We start from the raw sequence: 20,661 nt of genomic DNA on the forward strand, positions 1-20,661 counted from the left end.
TTGACGTACAGGTCATGCTCCAGCAGTCGCCCAAGTACGTTACGCACCAGAGACACATGCGCGGTGCGTGTGGCAGAATAGATCAGTATATCATCGATATACACCACCACACCCTGCCTGTGCAGGTATCTGAGAATCTCGTCTACGAAAGATTGAAAAACGTCTGGAGCATTCTTCAACCCATACGGCATGACGAGGTACTCATAATGGCCAGATGTGGTACTAAACGCGGTCTTCCACTCATCTCCCTCCCGGATACGCACCAAATGATACACACTCCTAAGGTCCAGTTTTGTGAAAGAAACGCGCCCCGTGAAATGATTCCACCGCTGTGGCGATGAGAGGTAGCGGGTAACTAAACCCTACTGTGATGGAATTTAGACCTCTGTAATCAATGCACGGACGCAGACCTCCCTTTTTCTTCACAAAAAAGAAACTCGAGGAGATGGGTGACATGGAGGGCCGAATGTACCCCTGTCCCAGAGATTCAGTGACGTATGTCTCCATAGCCACTGTCTCCTCCTGGGACAACGGGTACACGTGACTCCTGGGAAGTGCAGCGTTTACCAGGAGGTTTATCGCGTAATCCCCTCGTCGATGAGGTAGTAATTGGGTCGCCTTCTTTTTACAGAAAGCGATAGCCAAATTGGCATATTCAGAGGGAATGCGCACTGTGGAAACCTGGTCTGGACTCTCCACCGTCGTCACACCGATGGAAACTCCTCTGCACCTATCTGACCACCCTCGGAGAGCCCCCCGTTTCCATGAAATCTCAGGATTGTGATTAGCCAGCCAGGGAATCCCCAGCACCACTGGAAACGCAGGTGAATCAATAAGGAAGAGACTAATCCGCTCCTTATGATCCCCCTGCGTTACCATGTCCAGTGGAACCGTGGCCTCCCTGACCAGCCCTGAGCCTAATGGTCGGCTATCTAAGGAGTGCACGGGGAAGGGTTGGTCTTGCGGCACCAGTGGAATCCCTAGCCTTAACGCGAGTCCACGATCCATAAAGTTCCCAGCTGCGCCTGAATCGACTAGCGCCTTATGCTGGAGAGAGGGAGAAAATTCAGAGAAAGAAATTAGTAAGAACATGTGACCAACAGGGAGCTCTGGGTGAGTCTGGTGCTGATTCACCTAGGGTGAACGAGGAGTGCTCTGCCTGCTCTCATGACTCCCAGACGAGCTCCTCCAGCACTGATCGGCAGTGTGTCCTCTCCGACCACACCTGGTGCAGGAGGAGCCTCCTCCTCCGGTGCCCCTCGATGCGGCCCCCCCTAACTCCATAGGGATTGAAGCGGGAGGGCCAGGAGGTGGAACTAACAGGGCCCGTTCTGGACGCCGGCGGGCAGCCAGCAGGTTGTCCAGTCGGATCGACATGTCAATGAGTTCGTCGAGGGAGAGGGTGGCGTCCCGACAAGCTAGCTCCCTGCGGACGTCCTCCCGGAGGCTACAACGATAGTGGTCCATCAGGGCCCTGTCGTTCCACCCCGCTCCAGCGGCCAAGGTCCGGAACTCCAGCGCAAAGTCCTGCGCGCTCCTCGTCTCCTGTCGCAGGTGAAACAGCCGTTCACCCGCCGCTCGGCCTTCTGGTGGGTGATCGAACACGGCCCGGAACCGGCGGGTGAACTCGGGGTAGTGGTCCCTCGCCGAGTCTGGGCCATTCCACACTGCGTTGGCCCACTCCAGGGCTCGACCCGTCAGACAGGAGACGAGGACGCTCATGCTCTCCTCCCCCGAGGGAGTCGGACGAACGGTACAGCTCAAGCTGTAGTAAGAACCCCTGGCACCCAGCCGCCGTTCCATCGTACTCCCTGGGGAGCGCCAGACGCAGAGCACTGGATCCGGACGCCGTAGGAGGAGTAGGTGGTGCTGGCGGAGGAGGAGCTGGGGGTGAGGTAAGGAGGCCACTCCTCTCCCATCGGTCCATTCTCTCCATCATTTGGTCCATTGCTGACCTGATTCGGTGGAGAATGGCCGTATGATGGAGGACTTGCTCCTCCATGGATGGGAGAGGGGTTGCAGCTGCTCCTGCTGACTCCATAGTGATGCTGCGGGCTTCTGTCACAGAGCCTGGAGTGGTGGGTGCGGAGTCAAGCGCAGAGAGCAGAGGATAATAGGGGAAACCGGACTTTATTGCGGCATCCAACACTAACGCCCAAAACAACAGGCGAATATCAAAAAAATGTCCAACCCAACACAGGGCACAAACAGACAGGAACACCACACGCAACAACCTCGACTAACAGAAAACAAGCACGCACAAAAACAGGCGGGCCTAACAGGCTTAAATAGTCCTGAATCAAAACTAAACAAGAGACAGGTGCAACCAATAAGACATAACAAACAGAAAAGGAAAAGGGGATCGGTGGCAGCTAGTAGACCGGCGACGACGACCGCCGAGCGCCGCCCGAATAGGTAGGGGAGCCACCTTTGGTGGGAGTCGTGACATGATTACTTTTAATATTGGGTCGGGTATATTGATCTATATGTACAGATGTATTTCTAAGTAATGTTTCAAACAATGCAAAGTTTACAAATGTATATACTTTGTAGAATGTACAACTGTATTAGAAAAAAAGAAGAGCGTATATGCACTTACTGGGAATACTGCAGTCTGGATGAGTGTTGCCACAGGAAAGAAAATAAAGAAAGCATAATGTTGTACACAAACATAGTTTATTGTTTGTTTATGCTAATATTACACTAAAGTAAAACGCATCAGGACGACAATGGCTAGAATGTCATAAAAAGAGCAATTTACATGGTAAACCCCAACATATCAAAATATAATCCAGTTAATATAGAAGCACCTACCCACGTGGTCCAGAAACACTGGTATTGGACAGACTCTTCATTGATGTACAGCAATGTAGGGCAAAGCTGTAAGGTTGATGATGTCTAATGTGTCTCTAATTACATAAAACGACTTTCGTATATTTTGAGGTACCTATAAATAATGGGTGACTTGGGATGTACCTCAGTACTCTTGAATTTAGTATTTTCCAGTTCTCTCATGACCACTGGTAGGGTCTAGAAAGCTTGGTAGGGTGGGATCTTTTAAACTTGCTTACACGTATCCCATCCTCTAACAGTATACTCAATGACAAGTGTAATCAAAGAGTTTGGGGGAATAAAATCATCATAGAATGTAACATCTAGCATTCCTCCCTCATTGGGTCAAAGGGAGCTGGGAAATCGTCATGGGAACCTGGTTGTTTATGGTGATCCGTTGTCGGGTTTGACATCGGAGCATTCCTGTGATCGCTCTTCTGAACCTGAATAGAAAGTCCACAAGGACAGGACGGTAATAGGTTGTAATTACTATACAGTGTGTACCTATACTGTAATTACACTTTAAATACACATAGGTATTATGGTCACTTACTATAAAGTGGGAACAACAAGAAGAAGGGGCGAAAGCTTACTTTTTGTTGGCAATAACGTAGATGCAGGGGTTGTAGAAGGTGGAGGACTTGGCAAAGAGAGGACCGATGATAGCCATGGGGGTAGGAATCTTTCTGGGGTCCCCAAAGGACGCCCATAGGCACACTATGGAGTACGGCGACCACGCCACCAGGAACATGACAATCATCACTATCGACATCTAGCCAGCAATGACAGATCAGAGAGAAAGATTAATGTAGATGTAATATACTGTACATAACCTTCTGCAGATTGTTATAACCATAGAATCCTAGAATCCTGCGTGTCAGTCAAACTGTGAGGTTAAAATGGTCCATATTGAGAGGCAAAGCTGGGTTAGAAGAAGAAACATGTGAACACACGGACTGTATGGAGAAACACTGGCTTACCTTAGTCACATCCATCTGGTCTGACCAGTCCATGTTAATGCTGTCCAAGCGGTTGCTGGCTTTATATCTCTTCATGGTGACAGACACACTGTAGTAGCAGTAGAACATCATTGACAAAGGGATGAGGAAGTTCACAGTGATTACTGCCATGGTGTAGGAGACAAAGCCCCTGGAAAAGAGTCACTGTATATGATTAATGACATAATATTCATTTTATCTTCATGCCATATAATCCTTGAAATTACCCAGTTAATTTAAGTACGTCCCAACTCACGCATCATTTTTTCTCCAGTTGATGGTGCAGGTGGCACCAGTTGGGTCAGGGGCATAGCCGGCCCAACCCACCACGGGCATGGACGACCAAAACACTGCGTTGAGCCATGCAGCCAGAATGAGGAGTGTGTATGAGCGGGTGGTCATCTTCTGCCCTGGAGAACAGTAGGAAAAGCAGGGAAAAGGCTTAGAGGTCATGCAGATGTTGTAGGCTCTTGTCAGTTCACAGAGATTAGCCTATCTTTTACCAGGTCAATAGTAGCTACTACCAAGAGACTACAGACAGATGAACTACAAACCTCCATGGAAAGTAATAGAAGACTGTAAATACCTATGTCAGGTCTACAGATGGTTAGGTAGCGGTCAATGGCCACCACTGTCAGCAGTCCAATACTGGCCATCCCAAAGAAGATGTTCAGAGCTGCATAGATCTGGAGGGGAAAACAGTCAGCAGCATCCCTCATTTCAGAATCTGTTTAGCAGGATTAAAACATTGGTTTTACGTGGTCTGAAAACAAAGAACAGGTGAAATTGAGTGGATACCCCCACAGATTTGACTTTCTCCTGTCCAGGTCTTTCAGATCTCCTAAAGGAGATTAAGAGGAAGTCTGTTTACACTATTGAGATACAACTTGGGAGCCCTCAACATAACCACAGACTGGACTTGGGCCTCAGTCAGTATATCTAATCAGAAGGCCATTGTCAATTTCACCAGCCCACCTCATGTCCAATATGTGGTTCTCAAACTCAAGGCTTCAGCCCCAGATTAGTGTCACATGGCACCGAATTCCTGATTTCACACAGCACCTCCTAAACACCATAATCTCAGATCATTAGAGAAGTCTAGAAAATGTAAGAAATGATATTTTTGGCCTGGCCACGTGAGGTGTTAAAAACTGTTGCACTGAGGGGCAGTTCAAACCAATCCAGCAAACGTTAAATCCATTTTCCTGCACATGATATAGAGTTAATATGTGATATAGAGTTAATATAAAGCATATGAAGTTTGCCTGATTTTATTTCGTACATTTTCATAGCGTACATGGCAGGTTCATTCAAACAGTACCATTGACTAGCACAGTGTGCTCATTACACCAACCTGACATCCAGTGTAGCCAAACTTCCAGCTCCCGTGGAGGTCAGAGGCAGCAGACATGGGATAGCCGATGCCGGCCACTCCAATGTCAGTGAAGGCCAGGTTGATGATGATGGCATTGGTGGCATTTCGCAGCTCCTTGAACTTGGCAAACATCACCAGTACCACAATGTTGCTGGCCAAACTGATGACACCTGGTGAAGAGAAACCTAAGCTTGAAATGTTTATGTTTTCTGAGCAGGGCCGAACTGGAACAAGAATTCGGCCCTGGTATTTTATCCAAACCAGCCCACATCACTGGGTGAGCCACCAAGCTAACAATTTAGGCTATTTTCCAAATTAGGGCCTGTCATATGTGTTTCCCTGTCAACATAGGACTACAGAATTTCCAGATTATTTTAGTTCAATAGAGATGAATTAGATACATCTTTATGTGCACTAATTTAAATCATAGGCTAATTAATTTGGGGTTCAACAGCTGAGGAAGTAGAAACTCAAAACACATTAACTAGATTGCTAACTCTAAATATAATACCCACTGCTAGTAGCCATGTATTCATCCAACAGTAAATGTAATGTCCTAAAAAAACGTTGCAGTTGTAGGTCTCACGGGTAATAGCCTATCTGCCCTCCTAATAGCCATTGCGCATTTCGCGCACGCTTGCAGCTCCATATCTCAAAGCCAAATCAAATATCTTGGTTGTAAAATAGTTGCTATTGAGCTGAATATTGAAAGTTGAGAAGCTTCCATAGCCGTGTTTCCCCCACAATTGCATTTAGAAATGTTATACAATCAGAACGCATTTTTCTCGGGCGTATGGGAGGTGGAGAGTGCCTCACTCATCACAGCAGCAGGCCCCAGCAAAACAGGCACAGCGGCAGGGCAGACACTTTCATCACAGGAATCATGAGGATAATGCACTTTAACCAAAAATAGGACATTTTGAGTGAGGTGACAATGTAGAATGTGCTCTTTCTAAGTTTATCGGCATCAACTTTCCGTTTCTTATTATCCATTATCTTGGCTGTCTAATTGATGACAGAGTCGGAGCAGGCCTCTTTGCTAATGCTGCGTCTCACTTCGAATGTGAGTTTGTGTGACCTCAGCTCAGAAAACGGATCATTCAAAAGCTCATTGTATATTATTATAACAGAGAAATTTAGCAAAAATCGTAAAAAATTATCTTAACAGGCCCATGGCCTGCTGGCCAAGTCACTGCTTTGATTTTCCATTTTTTACTTCCAGCCCACCCAACAAAATAATGATCCAGCCCATCTGGCATCTGACAGAATGGCCAGATGGCCAATCCACCTGTTTCTGATAAATGGGTGTTAGCCTACTCAGCCTACTCAATTGAATGGCTCTGGTGTCATCTTTATTATTCTCGAAAATTGTCCCTTCTGGTCCCCCCCATAAAAAGCACCTTCTGTTCTAGTGAATCAGACTAGAATCTCAGGCCTAGCTATACCAGACACAGCAGCCATTCAAGTGATGCTTGCCCAACAATAGTTGAGCAAGACTGTTTCACAGGTAAATTAATGCCAACTCATGGGGAAAACTTATTTCAAAATGCCACACTTGCTTGGTAGGCCTACTTGTTACATAATGACACCAGCCGCCTGAGCAGTAAGAGCTAGACTTGCCTCTTATGAATGAGAAGGACTGTGTGGGGTGGGCCTCATTGAGAAATGCTAACAGCACCCAGAGAGAAGAGACAGCTTTGGCCCACACACACTGATGAAGTGCAGAGGTCATGTCAGGTGATTTACCATACAGAGGGAAGAGAGGACGCATCTATTTGACAGCTGCACCTTTGCAAAAAAAATACCCATTTTGGTTTCCCAGTGATACCACTGCTATAGCAATCATCAATCCATGTTGAAGTAACTCTAAATCACTTTTGTAGATTATAACAGTAGTATTACATTTTATGACTAATATTGTCATAACTTGTCACACCAAGGGAGAGACGCTACAAAGGTATATTATTCAGTCAGGCATGAAGAGTTTACAGTACTGTATAAATCATTCTAAGAAGACATCAACAATCCATCATCTAAAGTCTATCACAGAGGGAGCTGTTTTATCACAACAATTATGAATTATGTTGGAAAATAATTATAATAGCAGTTACAGTAGCTTATAAATAATTCTGAGAAACACAAACACACAGAAAAACATGACAAACAAACGACAAAATGACATTACCTATCCTAAAGTAATTCAGTTGATTGACAGTGTTGTGGATGCTATGCAGTGCATTTGTACCTGCAGTGATAAGGTATGCCGCCACTATGTTGTGCTCCAATTGTGAAAAGGCACTCTTTCCTCCGTAGGGAATGACCTCCCCTGTGGTGTTGACTCCAGACTCCATTCCAGTGTTTCAGTTGCCTCAGTGAAAAACACCCTATAAACTAACAGTGAAATAATAGGAATCTTCTACACCAGCAAGATACCTTGCAGATTCTTTTTGAGTCCACAGTAAAAACGTGGTCCATGCAAAAGGATGGGAGCCTGTGAATAAGAAAGCTGAAACTAACGCTAACTCTCCTCCAAAAACAGAGAATGAGGGAAATTCTGGAAAGTTTTTGAGTCTCCGAATGGTGTGTGTGTGTTGGGGAGTATTAAAGGATTAGAGCGAACTTTCTCCCCCTTCTTACCAGATACTGGGGAGGTTGTTGTTTGTGCGTAACATGGGTAAGGGGAACACGAGAGGCTTACAAGTCACATGGAAGCTTTTCATAATGGAGTTGAAACCCACGTGAGTCCTGACTAAACATTAGAGCTGCATAGGGGAACAGAAATAAGGCAACAATTCCAGTTGTGAATGCAGTGGAGTGATATTGTGTCTGAAGAGCCTTGTTATGCAAAGTTACTTAAATGGATGGCTGTATGTGTGGGTTCAGTTTTGGCCCTGACCGGTTTCTGTGCTTAACAACCCCCAGTCCCTTTCTCTGTGACATATAGCAGGATTGTATTTGCAGATCAAAAATGTGTGGGGACTAAATATCGTAGTATAATGCAGAATTCACTACCATGTATCTAACACTATTGCTATGGCTATTGTTACTACTGCCACAATGATTACTGTTTGTTGTTACGACTGACTTTTTAAAGCAGGGAACCAATATTGACGTTCTGATGATACAGGGTTGAACTCACAGTTACTGATTACTAAAGAATGACCATTACAATAGACTAGGTGCCCCATCAACAATATTGGCCTTGCAGTGATAGCTAAGTAGGGTTGAGGCCGCTGGATAGCTGAGTGTCCAATGAGAACAATGACAGCTGAAGAGGACGGGGACACTTTCATGATGGATGAGCATGGCAGTTTGGCAGTTTGGCTCAAACCAGTATACTGTCGGAATAGAATTTATCACCAATTACAACTTTAACACTTGACCTTATTGAACATGCAGTAAGCAATCATTTCAACATCAGTGACATTGTTGATCTTTTTAACTACATCCTCCCCACAAACAACAGATCACAATTGATTTAACACACACACATGCAAAATGTATCTTACTTTAATAAGACAATAAGTGTTTTTTGTCATTGAAATAAAAAACAAATATTGGACTAAAATGGATTTATCAGTAGAAATAATACAATAATTAATGATTTAAAAAAAAAAACTTTTGACAACAAACTAAGAGACTAAGCCATGGTAGGTGAAGGCTGGGCATCTACATCACACGTTTCATTGGTTTGGCATTTTATAAAGTTTTATTTTTGAATAAGGGTTTATTACCAATAATCATATAGTTGGAGTCTCCTGCCTTAATCATATTCTCATTGGCTATTATTAGTATAGGAAGATATACAGTAGCCTACTTGAATGTTATCCAAACAGCAACAACAACAAAAAATGTATAAAACATTCAGATTTTTGCCAAAGGCAGAGCTAGTTTCCATAAAGCAGTTCCAGGCACGGATTTTACACAGAGAGCTCAATTCTGATATTTTTCCACAAATTGGTCTTTTGACCAATCAGATCAGCTCTTTCGCCAATAAATGGGCAAAACATCAGAATTGGACTGCATGTGTGAACACAGTCTTTAAGGCATGGGATGGGGGATTGATTAGACTCAACTACCTCCATAAATCTTTATTCAAACTGATCAATATCCTCGGGGTTGTCCTGGAATCCAGAGGCCACTATCTCTCGCAGTTTATTTGTTTCCTTTTCAGATGGTGGGGGTAATACTGCATTTAGCTCATATTCAATTTTCTCAAGTCTTGCTTTGGTCCTTGCCTTGTAAAGTTCCTTGTTCTTCAGGACAAGAGCTTTGATTTCATTTTCGGCTTCATCACAAGATGCAGCCAATATTTGGCGTTCATCTTTGAAACGTGGGTCTTTGGGATCCAAAGCCATGAGTCTTCCTAGGCTGCCGACTCTGTCCATCAAGTACTTGCTGGAGACCTCAGTGTAGGTTCCAGAAATCATATTCACCAGGTGTGCAATGTTGGAAGCTTGAAATGCCTGTTGGTATATCATATCCTTCAAGAATATACTTGAGTCATATTTCAGGTGTGTATTCCTGGCTGTTTTGACAAAATCCTGCAGGGATGTCTTCAGACAGGTGTCAATGATGTTTGACACCATCTGGAAGAATTGCAACATCTTTTGCCATTTCTCCTGCAGCTCTCCCATTGCATTTAGACCTTCAGCCAGCATCCTGATGGTGGTGTCAAAGTCAATCTCCTCGACATGAAGGTTTCTCATTTTGTTGAGGGTTTTGGCTAGCCCTCTTTTGTTTTCCTCCATTTTTTCCAGGGATTTTTCATACATCTCGCTGGCTCTTGCAAGCTGGGCTTTCATCTGCTCTATGCGGAAGCGGGCATTTTCTGTCACAGTCTGACTTGCGCTTCGTGCTTTGCTCATTCCGGGCAGATTAACAGAAAAGGCAGATGTTTTTGTGTATTTTTTTCCTGAGGAATCAAACTTCTGTGCAGAGGTCATTAGCTTCCTGATTCTCTGGATCAGTTCTTTGTTCTTGGCATCATCGTCATGCTTGCCCTCAGGAGCCAATGCACAGGTGAGAGCAGATGGTAATGCCCTGTTCACAAATTTTCTCTGCCTGAGGTTTTGCGGGACATTGGTCTACGTCTTTTATGTTTGACAGCACATCTTCGATTTGTGTCTTCAACAAATCAGGAATCAACTGTCCTGTCTTTTCATCTAAAAACTTTGACCATTCGATTTGGTCCTTCTGAATAAGGCCAACTAAGGATTGGGCAATAGCAAGAAGCATAGAAGACTTGCTGTCACGACTCCTACCGAAGGTGGCTCCCCTTCCTGTTCGGGTGGCGCTCGGCGTCACCGGCCTACTAGCTGCCACTGATTTTTTTCCTCCCCATCCTTGTTTGTTTATTGGTTACACCTGTTTGTTGTTAGGTTGATTAGTGGGGCTTGTTGTGTGTACTGTTTGTACATGCTTGTATGTCATGGTTCGTGTACGTTATATTGTCGGAACTATTTAGTTCCCCTTGTGTGTTGGGGCATTTGGTTTTAGTGGCGTCATGTTCACCTCTGTGGTGATTTAAAGTTACTCTACTCTGAACTCTCTGTCTCCTGCGTCTGACTCCTTCCTCCACTACACCCCGGGCATTACAGAATCCCGCACCACCAAGAATGGAGTCAGCAGGAGCAGCTGCCAACCCCCTCCCATCTATGGAGGAACGTGTCCTCCACCACACCACCGTCCTCCATCGCATCGGTTCCGCCATGGACCAAATGATGGAGAGAATGGACCGATGGGAGAGGAGTGGTCTCCTCTCTCCACCTTCGGTTTCTCCAGCTCAGGATTCCTCCTCTCCTCTCTCCCCATCCCCGGCTCCAGCGCTCTCCGTCTTACGCTCCCGAGGGATTATGATGGAGCGGCAGCGGGATGTCAGGGTTTCTTACTGCAACTAGAACTGTACCTGGCGACCGTGAGACCCACTCCCTCGGGAGCGGAGAGGGTGAGTGTCCTCGTCTCCTGCCTGACGGGTCGTGCTCTGGAGTGGGCAAACGCGGTCTGGAATGGCCCAGACTCAGCGAAGGAGCACTACCCGGAATTCACCCGTCGCTTTCGTGCCGTGTTTGACCATCCTCCAGAGGGCTGAGCGGCGGGAGAGCGACTGTTTCACCTTAGGCAGGAGAAGAGGGGCGGCCAGGACTATAACTTGGAGTTCCGGACCTTGGCCGCGGGGTCTGGGTGGAACGACAGGGCCCTTTATAGACCACTACCGGTGTAGTCTCCAGGAGGACGTCCGCAGGGAGCTAGCGTGTCGGGACACCGCTCTCTCCCTAGATGAACTTATTGATATGTCCATCCGGCTGGACAATCTGCTGGCTTCCCGCGGGCGTTCGGAGAGGGTCCTGTGCGTTCCACCACCCAGCACCCCCGCTCCCATTCCGATGGAGTTGGGAGGGACCGTGCCGAGGGGTACCGGAGGAGGAGGCTGCCCCTGCACCAGCTGTGGTCGGACACACAGCCGATCGGTGCTGGGGGGGTCCGTCTGGGAGTCGAGATGGCAGGCGGAACATTTCTCGGTCACCCCAGGTGAGTAAGCACCAGACTCACCCAGAACCCCCTGTTGGTCACATGTTTGTCTTGATTTTTTTCCTTGAGTTTTTCCCCTCCTCCCAGCATAAGGCACTAGTCGATTCAGGTGCAGCTGGGAACTTTATGGATCGCGGACTCGCCATCAAGCTAGGTGTTCCGCTTGTGCCGATAGATTCTCCCTTCCCCGTGCACTCCCTAGATAGCCGGCCATTAGGGTCAGTGGTTGGTCAGGGAGGCCACGGTTCCACTGGACATGGTGACGCTAGGGAATCACAGGGAGCGTATAAGTCTCTACATTATCGATTCGCCTGCGTTTCCAGTGGTGCTGGGGATTCCCTGGCTGGCTAGTCACAATCCTACGATTTCGTGGAAACAGGGGGTTCTCCAGGGTTGGTCAGAGGAGTGTTCTGGAAGGTGTCTGGGAGTTTCCATCGGTGCCAAGTCGGTGGAGAGTCCAGACCAGGGTTCCACGGTGCGCATCCCCCCCCGAATATGCCGATTTGGCAATCGCTTTCAGTAAAAAGAAAGCGACTAAATTACCACCTCATCGACCGGGAGGGGATTGTGCGATAGATCTCCAGGTAAACGCTGCGCTTCCCAAGAGTCCCGTGTACCCATTGTCCCAGGAGGAGACGTTGGCTATGGAGACATATGTCACGGAGTCTCTGGGACAGGGGTACATTCGGCCCTCCATCTCACCCGTCTCCTCGAGTTTCTTTTTTGTGAAGTAAAAGGAGGGAGGTCTGCGTCCGTGTATTGATTATAGAGGTCTAAATACTATCACTGTGGGGTTTAGTTACCCACTGCCTCTCATCGCTACGGCGGTGGAATCATTTCACGGAGCACATTTCTTTACAAAACTAGATCTCAGGAGCGAGAATAGTTTGGTGCGTATTCGGGATGGAGACGAGTGGAAAACCGCGTTTAGTACCACATCAGGCCACTATGAGTACCTCGTCATGCCGTATGGGTTAAAGAATGCTCCAGCCGTCTTTCAATCCTTTGTAGACGAGATTCTCAGGGACCTGCACGGGCAGGGCGTGGTGGTTTATATTGATGATATTCTGATCTATTCCGCCACCCGTGCCGCGCATGTGTCTCTGGTACGCAAGGTGCTTGGGAGACTGCTGGAGCATGACCTATACGTCAAGGCTGAGAAGTGTGTGTTCTCCAAACAAGCCGTCTCCTTCCTGGGTTATCGCATTTCCACCTCGGGGGTGGTGATGGAGTGTGACCGCATTAAGGCCGTGCGTAATTGGCCGACTCCGACCACAGTGAAGGAGGTGCAGCGGTTTTTGGGGTTTGCCAATTACAACCGGAGTTTATCCGGGGTTTTGGCCAGGTAGCGGCTCCCATTACCTCACTGCTGAAGGGCGGCCCGGTGCGTTTCCGGTGGTCGGCAGGGGTGGACAGAGCTTTCAATAGGTTGAAGGCGCTGTTCACGGATGCACCCGTTTTGGCGCACCCGGACCCCACTCTAGCATTCATACTGGAGGTGGACGCGTCCGAGGCTGGGGTGGGTGCCGTGCTATCACAGCGCTCGGGCACGCCACAAAAACTCCGTCCCTGCGCTTTCTTTTCGAGGAAGCTCAGTCCAGCGGAGCGTAACTATGATGTGGGGGACAGGGAGTTGTTAGCGGTGGTCAGGGCTCTGAAGGTGTGGAGACACTGGCTTGAGGGGGCTAAGCACCCTTTTCTCATCTGGACCGACCACCAGAATCTGGAGTATATTCGGGCAGCTAGGAGACTGAATCCACGTCAGGCAAGGTGGGCCATGTTTTTCACCCGATTCCGGTTTACTCTGTCGTATAGACCAGGGTCTCAGAATGTAAAGGCTGACGCACTGTTCTGCCTTTATGACACAGAGGATAGGGCCATCGAGCCTACTCCCATCCTTCCCGCCTCGAGGCTGGTGGCACCAGTGGTATGGGAGGTGGACTTGGACATCGAGCGGGCGTTACTGGCGGAGCCTGCGCCTCCTCAGTGCCCGGCTGGGCGGAGGTACGTGCCGCTTGGTGTTCGGGACCAACTGATTCGGTGGGCTCACACCATACCCTCTTCGGGTCACCCTGGGGTGGCGAGGACAGTGCGGGGCCTCCGGGAGAAGTATTGGTGGCCCACCTTTGCTAGGGATGTTAGGGTTTATGTCTCTTCCTGTTTGGTGTGCGCCCAGAGTAAGGCTCCTTGGCACCTTCCTAGAGGGAAGTTACAACCCCTCCCCGTTCCACAACGGCCATGGTCTCACCTATCCGTAGATTTCCTGACCGATCTTCCCCCGTCTCAGGGGAACACTACGGTTTTGGTGATTGTGAATCGGTTCTCTAAGTCCTGCCGTCTCCTCCCGTTGCCCGGTCTCCCTACAGCCCTACAGACTGCGGAGGCGTTATTTACCCACGTCTTCCGGCACTACGGGGTGCCTGAGGACATCGTCTCTGATCGGGGTCCCCAGTTCACGTCCCGGGTATGGAGGGCGTTCATGGAGCGTCTGGGGGTCTCGGTCAGCTTGACGTCCGGTTATCACCCCGAGAGTAATGGGCAGGTGGAGAGAGTGAACCAGGAGGTGGGTAGGTTTCTGCGGTCGTATTGCCAGGACCGGCCCAGCGAGTGGGCTAGGTACGTCCCATGGGCGGAGTTGGCCCAAAATTCACTCGACTAACTTATCCCCGTTCTAGTGTGTGTTGGGCTACCAGCCGGTCCTGGCACCGTGGCATCCGAGTCAGAACGAGGCTCCTGCGGTGGAGGAGTGGGTGCAACGCTCCAAGGAGACCTGGAGGGCCGTCCAGGAATCCCTCAAACAAGCCAGTGGACGGCAGAAGAGGAGTGCTGACCGCCACCGCAGTGAGGCCCCCGTGTTAGTACCGGGGGACAGCGTCTACCTACCCCTCCGCTTGCCCTGCCGGAAGCTGGGGCCGCAGTTTGTAGGGCCCTTCAAAGTCCTGAGGAGAATAAACGAGGTGTGTTATCGATTACAACTCCCTTCCTATTATCGTATTAACCCCTCGTTTCATGTGTCTCTCCTCAGGCCGGTGGTAGCTGGTCCCCTGCAGGACGGTGAGGTGCCGGAGGTCCCTCCTCCCCCTCTGGACATCGAGGGGTCCCCGGGTGAGGGGCCTGCAGTACCTCGTGGACTGGGAGGGGTACGTTCCGGAGGAGAGGTGCTGGCTACCGGTGGGGGACATTTTGGATCCGTCAATGTTGAGGGATTTCCATCGCCTCCATCCGGATCGCCCTGCGCCTCGCCCTCCGGGTCGCCCTCGAGGCCGGTGTCGGCGCACGGCGCGGGTACTGTCACGACTCCTACCGAAGGTGGCTCCCCTTCCTGTTTGGGTGGCGCTCGGCGGTCGTCGTCACCGGCCTACTAGCTGCCACTGATTTTTTTCCTCCCCCTCCTTGTTTGTTTATTGGTTACACCTGTTTGTTGTTAGGTTGATTAGTGGGGCTTTATTACCCAGGCCCGCCTGCTGGGTGTGCGGGATTGTTTTGTGTACTGTTTGTACATGCTTGTATGTCACGGTTCGTGTACGTTATATTGTCGGAACAATTTAGTTCCCCTTGTGTGTTGGGGCATTTGGTTTTAGTGGCGTCGTGTTCACCTCTGTGGTGATTAAAGTTACGCTACTCTGAACTCTCTGTCTCCTGCGTCTGACTCCTTCCTCCACTACACCCCGGGCATTACACTTGCTAACTATATTGTTTGTTGCAAACATGTCTTTTGGACTTCCTGATGTATCATATTTTGCATGTGTATCACTACTGTCCGCTGCAATTGTGGCATTTGTTGTTCCTCCAATTAAAGAGTTAATATAATTGGTGAATCCCTCTACAAAGTTCATTCCGATGATGTCCCATCCTGACGGCATGGAGTCGATAGCCTTTTGGAAGTTTTTATTAGCCTCTTCAAGCTCCTTGCCATGTTTCTTAAATGCCTCTTCAGCTTGTCTATTTTCCTCCTGTAGCATGGTTTTCTTGCATTTTTCGTCCTCCAGCATCTCCCTAACCTCTTTCAGGTGACTGCCATATTTCTGTTTGGCGCATGTGCAGCTCTCTAGAAGCTCTGTAATCAATTCAGTGACATCAAGGAACTTACTTTCAACAGATTTGGCCAGTTCTACACAGCTGGTTGATATGTTGGCAATGCTATCTAATGTATCAGGGAGAAGGCTTTTAACAAGGACATCATCATTCTGGAGAAGTATCTGTACAGTTCTCGTGATGTAGGTTGGCACATTTTGTGTGTGTAAGAAAATCTGGTCCATGTTCTTGTGGGCTTGGTTAAAGGCTCGCCAACCTGAATTGCACACCTGGGACTACTTCCGGCGCCGACAGAGATGGCCGCCTCTCAAAATACTGCATAGTTTCCTAGGAACGCTTCGCCTCGGCCGCCTCGCTTCGCGTTCCTAGGAAACTATGCAGTATTTTGTTTTTTTACGTGTTATTTCTTACATTGGTACCCCAGGTAATCTTAGGTTTCATTACATACAGTCGGAAGGAACTACTGAATATAAGAGCAACGTCAACTCCCTATCATTACGACCAGGAATATGACTCTCCCGAAGCGGATCCTGTGTTTTGCCTTCCACCCAGTACAATGGATCTGATCCCAGCCGGCGACCCTAAACAACGACGCCGTAAAAGGGGCAAACGAAGCGGTCTTCTGGTCAGGCTTCGGAGACGGGCACATCGCGCTCCACTCCCTAGCATACTACTCGCCAATGTCCAGTCTCTTGACAACAAGGTTGATGAAATCCGAGCAAGGGTAGCATTCCAGAGAGACATCAGAGACTGTAACGTTCTTTGCTTCACGGAAACATGGCTCACTCGACAGACGCTAACGGAGTCGGTGCAGCCAGCTGGTTTCTTCACGCGTCACGCCAACAGAAACAAACATCTTTCTGGTAAGAAGAGGGGCGGGGTGGTATGCCTTATGATTAACGAGACGTGGTGTGATCATAACAACATACAGGAACTCAAGTCATTCTGTTCACCTGACTTCCTCACAATCAAATGTCGACCGCATTATCTACCAAGGGAATTCTCTTCGATTATAATCACAGCCGTATATATTCCCCCCAAGCAGACACATCGATGGCCCTGAACAAACTTTATCTGACTCTATGTAAACTGGAAACCACACACCCTGAGGCTGCATTCATCGTAGGTGGGGATTGTAACAAGGCTAATCTGAAAACAAAACTCCCTAAATTCTATCAGCATATCGATTGTGCTACCAGGGCTGGTAAAACCCTGGATCATTGTTATTCTAACTTCCGCGACGCATATAAGGCACTCCCCCGCCATCCTTTCGGAAAAGCTGACCACGACTCCATTTTGTTGCTTCCAGCCTACAAACAGAAACTAAAACAAGAAGCTCCAGCGCTCAGGTCTGTTCAACGCTGGTCCGACCAATCTGATTCCACGCTTCAAGACTGCTTCGATCACGTGGATTGGGATATTGTCACGTTCTGACCTTAGTTCTTTTGTATTTTCTTTGTTTTAGTATGGTCAGGGCGTGAGTTGGGTGGGTTATCTATGTTTTGTGTTTCTATGTTGTGTTTTTCATTTGGCCTGATATGGTTCTCAATCAGAGGCAGGTGTTAGTCATTGTCTCTGATTGGGAACCATATTTAGGTAGCCTGTTTTCTTTTGTGTTTTGTGGGTGGTTGTCTTCTGTGTCGTTGTGTTCCACACGGAACTGTTTCGGTTTTCAGTAGTTTACTTTATTGTTTTGTATCTCAGTGTTCAGTTTGTTCTATTAAAGATTCATCAAGAACACTTACCACGCTGCGCTTTGGTCCTCCTCTCTTTCTCCAGACGAAGATTGTTACAGAACCACCCACCACAACCGGACCAAGCAGCGTGGTAACGGGCAGCAGCAGCGGCCGAAATCTGGAGAGGAATGGACATGGGAGGATATTCTAGACGGCAAGGGATGTTACACATGGGAGGAGATTCTGGCTGGTAGGGATCGCCTGCCATGGGAACAGGTGGAGGCAGCCAGGAGAGGGGAGGTAGCAACAACAGGGAACCGGCGTTACGAGGTAACACGGCTGGCAAGGAAGCCCGAGAGGCAGCCCCAAAAATGTATTGGGAGGGGGCACACAGGGAGTGTGGCTAAGCCAGGTAGGAGACCTGAGCCAACTCCCCGTGCTTACCGTGGAGAGCGAGCGTACGGGCAGACACCGTGTTATGCGGAAGAGCGCACGGTGTCTCCAGTACGTGTGCATAGCCCGGTGCGGTACATAGCAGCGCCTCGTATCGGCCGGGCTAGAGTGGGCATCGAGCCAGGTGCCATGAAGCCGGCTCTACGCATCTGGTATCCAGTGCGTCTCCTCGGGCCGGTGTACATGGCACCAGCCTTACGCATGGTGTCCCCGGTTCGCCAGCACAGCCCAGTGCGGGCTATTCCACCTCGCCGCACTGGCCTGGCTACGGGGAGTATTCAGCCAGGTAGGGTTGGGCAGGCTCGGTGCTCGAGACCTGTAGGGCGATGGATCATCACTGGAGGCTTCGTGCCATGGATTATCACTGGAGGCTTCTTGCCATGGATTATCACTGGAGGCTTCGTGCCATGGATCATCACTGGAGGCTTCGTGCCATGGATTATCACTGGAGGCTTCTTGCCATGGATTATCACTGGAGGCTTCGTGCCATGGATCACCACTGGAGGCTTCGTGCCATGGATCACCACTGGAGGCTTCGTGCCATGGATCCTCACAAGAGGCTTCGTGCCATGGATCATCACTGGAGGCTTCGTGCCATGGATTATCACTGGAGGCTTCTTGCCATGGATCATCACTGGAGGCTTCGTGCCATGGATTATCACTGGAGGCTTCGTGCCATGGATTATCACTGGAATGGAGAGACACACAAGAGGCCTGGCTCTGGGAGAAGGCACAGGACTCACCAGGCTGGGGAGACATGCAGGAGGGTTAGTGCTTAGCACAGGCACAGAACTCACCAGGCTGGGGAGACATGCAGGAGGCCTTGTCCTTGGCCGAGGCACCGGATGCACTGGACCGTGGAGGCGCACTGGCGTTCTCGAGCGCAGAGCTAGCACCACTCGTCCTGGGGAGTTGGAACAGGCCGCACTGGGCTGTGCTGGCGAACTGGAGACACTGTGCGTAGGGCTGGTGCAGTATACCCCGGGCCGAGGAGACGCACTGGAGACCAGATGCGCTGAGCCGGCATCATCCCTCCTGTTTCGATGCCCACTCTAGCCCGGCCGATTCGAGGAGCTGTGATGTAGCGCACCGGGCTATGCGTGCGCACTGGGGACACCTTGCGCTTCTCCGCATAACACGGTGCCTGCCCAGTCACTCTCTCGCCACGGTAAGCACGGGGAGTTGGCTCAGGTCTCCTACCTGAGTCCGCCAATCTACCCGTGTGCCCCCCCAAAAAAATATTCTGGGGCTGCCTCACGTGCCCGTTACCTCCCGCCAATTCCTCGTAGTGGCGCCGCTCCGCTCTAGCTGCCTCCAGCTCCTCTTTCGGACGGCGATACTCCCCCGGCTGTGCCCAGGGTCCTTTGCCGTCCAAAATTTCCTCCCATGTCCAGGAGTCCATGTTCCCACGCTGCTTGGTCCTTTGTTGGTGGGTGTTTCTGCAACGATTCTCGTCTGGTGAAGGAGAAGAGGATCAAAATGCAGCGTGGTAAGTGTTCGTCATAATTTAATTGAAACTGAACACTACACAAAAATAACAACGAGGAGAAAACGAAACAGTTCTGCAAGGTGAACAGACACTAAAACAGAAAATAAACACCCGCAACCAAAATGGGGAAAACAGGCTACCTAAGTATGATTCTCAATCAGAGACAATGATCGACAGCTGCCTCTGATTGAGAACCATACCAGGCCAAACACAGAAATACAATAACATAGAAAAAAGAACATAGACTACCCACCCCAACTCACGCTCTGACCAACCTAACACAAAGACATAAAAAAGGAACTAAGGTCAGAACGTGACAGAAGGAGAGATTTCATTAGTACAGAAAGCATATGACATGGTTGGCATTCGTTTTGGCCTCATTTGATCATTAGACCATTTTTATTTAAATAGTATAAAGTGGACGGGGATATATGAAATCTGTGGTGATTCAGGATTATTGATAGGATCGAGATAGGTTAATTAAGGTTATGTAAGGACTTTTGAAATTGCCACCATAGACATGTTTTTTCAAAAAATCCATGAGTTCAGATAAAGCCAAACAGTGAGACACTTAGTTAATGTTTGGAAACAACACATAGTTGTTACGGACTGTTATGAGACAGAGCTACAGACAGATAGGGGAAAGGGCAGAGAGAGGAGCCCTCCCCGCACTGCTGAGACCTTGAAGGTTTGAGAGCAGAGAGGAGAAGGTTTAGAAGGGGGGCCAGGAAATGAGCAAGATAGGAGTGACACCGAAATAGTAGCATTGACTAGTGTCTGTGAAATCTTACCTAAGTCATTGTTTAGAGAAGCGGCAATGTTGTTACCTAGGTGGAGCCAGGTATCAAAGGGGGGATGGGTAAGTTGTGGCCTAGGATAGGACGGGGCCTAAGGGGACCTAGGATAGGACACTTTGTGGCCTATTGGATAATAAACTAATAAAATAAAATAAAAATTCTAGCTAACAAGTAGGCATAGAAGTTGAAGATACAGTATAATCAGATAGAACAAATGCGAAACTGTTTGTTAACCAAACCTGTATGTCCAAGATTTTATGCACTACAGGTGAATTACAGGAGAAGGTGATTCACTCAATCCAGTCCCTGAGGAGAATAGGTGGAAAGCAGCCCCGTTGGGAGGGGCCATACCAAGTACTCCTGGTGACAGCCTTCACAGTGAGAATAGCTGAAAGAGCTACCTGGGTTCATATCACACACTGCAAAAGGGTAAGACACACTGACACTGTCGAACAATCACAGTGTTAAAGAGGAG

At 48.7% G+C, this 20,661-nt stretch overlaps 2 protein-coding genes across 2 annotated transcripts; both read right to left on the bottom strand.

The window, feature by feature from the left end:
* Positions 1–3,169: 3,169 nt before the first annotated feature.
* On the bottom strand, positions 3,170–7,556 carry rrh (retinal pigment epithelium-derived rhodopsin homolog). The gene is made up of 7 exons (XM_038967109.1): positions 7,451–7,556; positions 5,185–5,375; positions 4,417–4,516; positions 4,087–4,240; positions 3,813–3,981; positions 3,426–3,604; positions 3,170–3,275 (listed from the first exon to the last, which is right to left on the bottom strand). Exons 1-7 carry the CDS (start codon positions 7,554–7,556, stop codon positions 3,170–3,172), a joined length of 1,005 nt encoding a protein of 334 aa, XP_038823037.1.
* A 1,740-nt stretch (positions 7,557–9,296) lies between these two features.
* Positions 9,297–17,037, bottom strand: LOC120023255. Its single transcript, XM_038967299.1, has 3 exons — positions 17,005–17,037; positions 15,564–16,046; positions 9,297–10,265 (listed from the first exon to the last, which is right to left on the bottom strand). Exons 1-3 carry the CDS (start codon positions 17,035–17,037, stop codon positions 9,297–9,299), a joined length of 1,485 nt encoding a protein of 494 aa, XP_038823227.1.
* Between the last annotated feature and the right edge of the window lie 3,624 nt (positions 17,038–20,661).

This window comes from Salvelinus namaycush, chromosome 28, assembly GCF_016432855.1.
Source record: "Salvelinus namaycush isolate Seneca chromosome 28, SaNama_1.0, whole genome shotgun sequence".
Taxonomy (NCBI): Eukaryota; Metazoa; Chordata; class Actinopteri; order Salmoniformes; family Salmonidae; genus Salvelinus; species Salvelinus namaycush.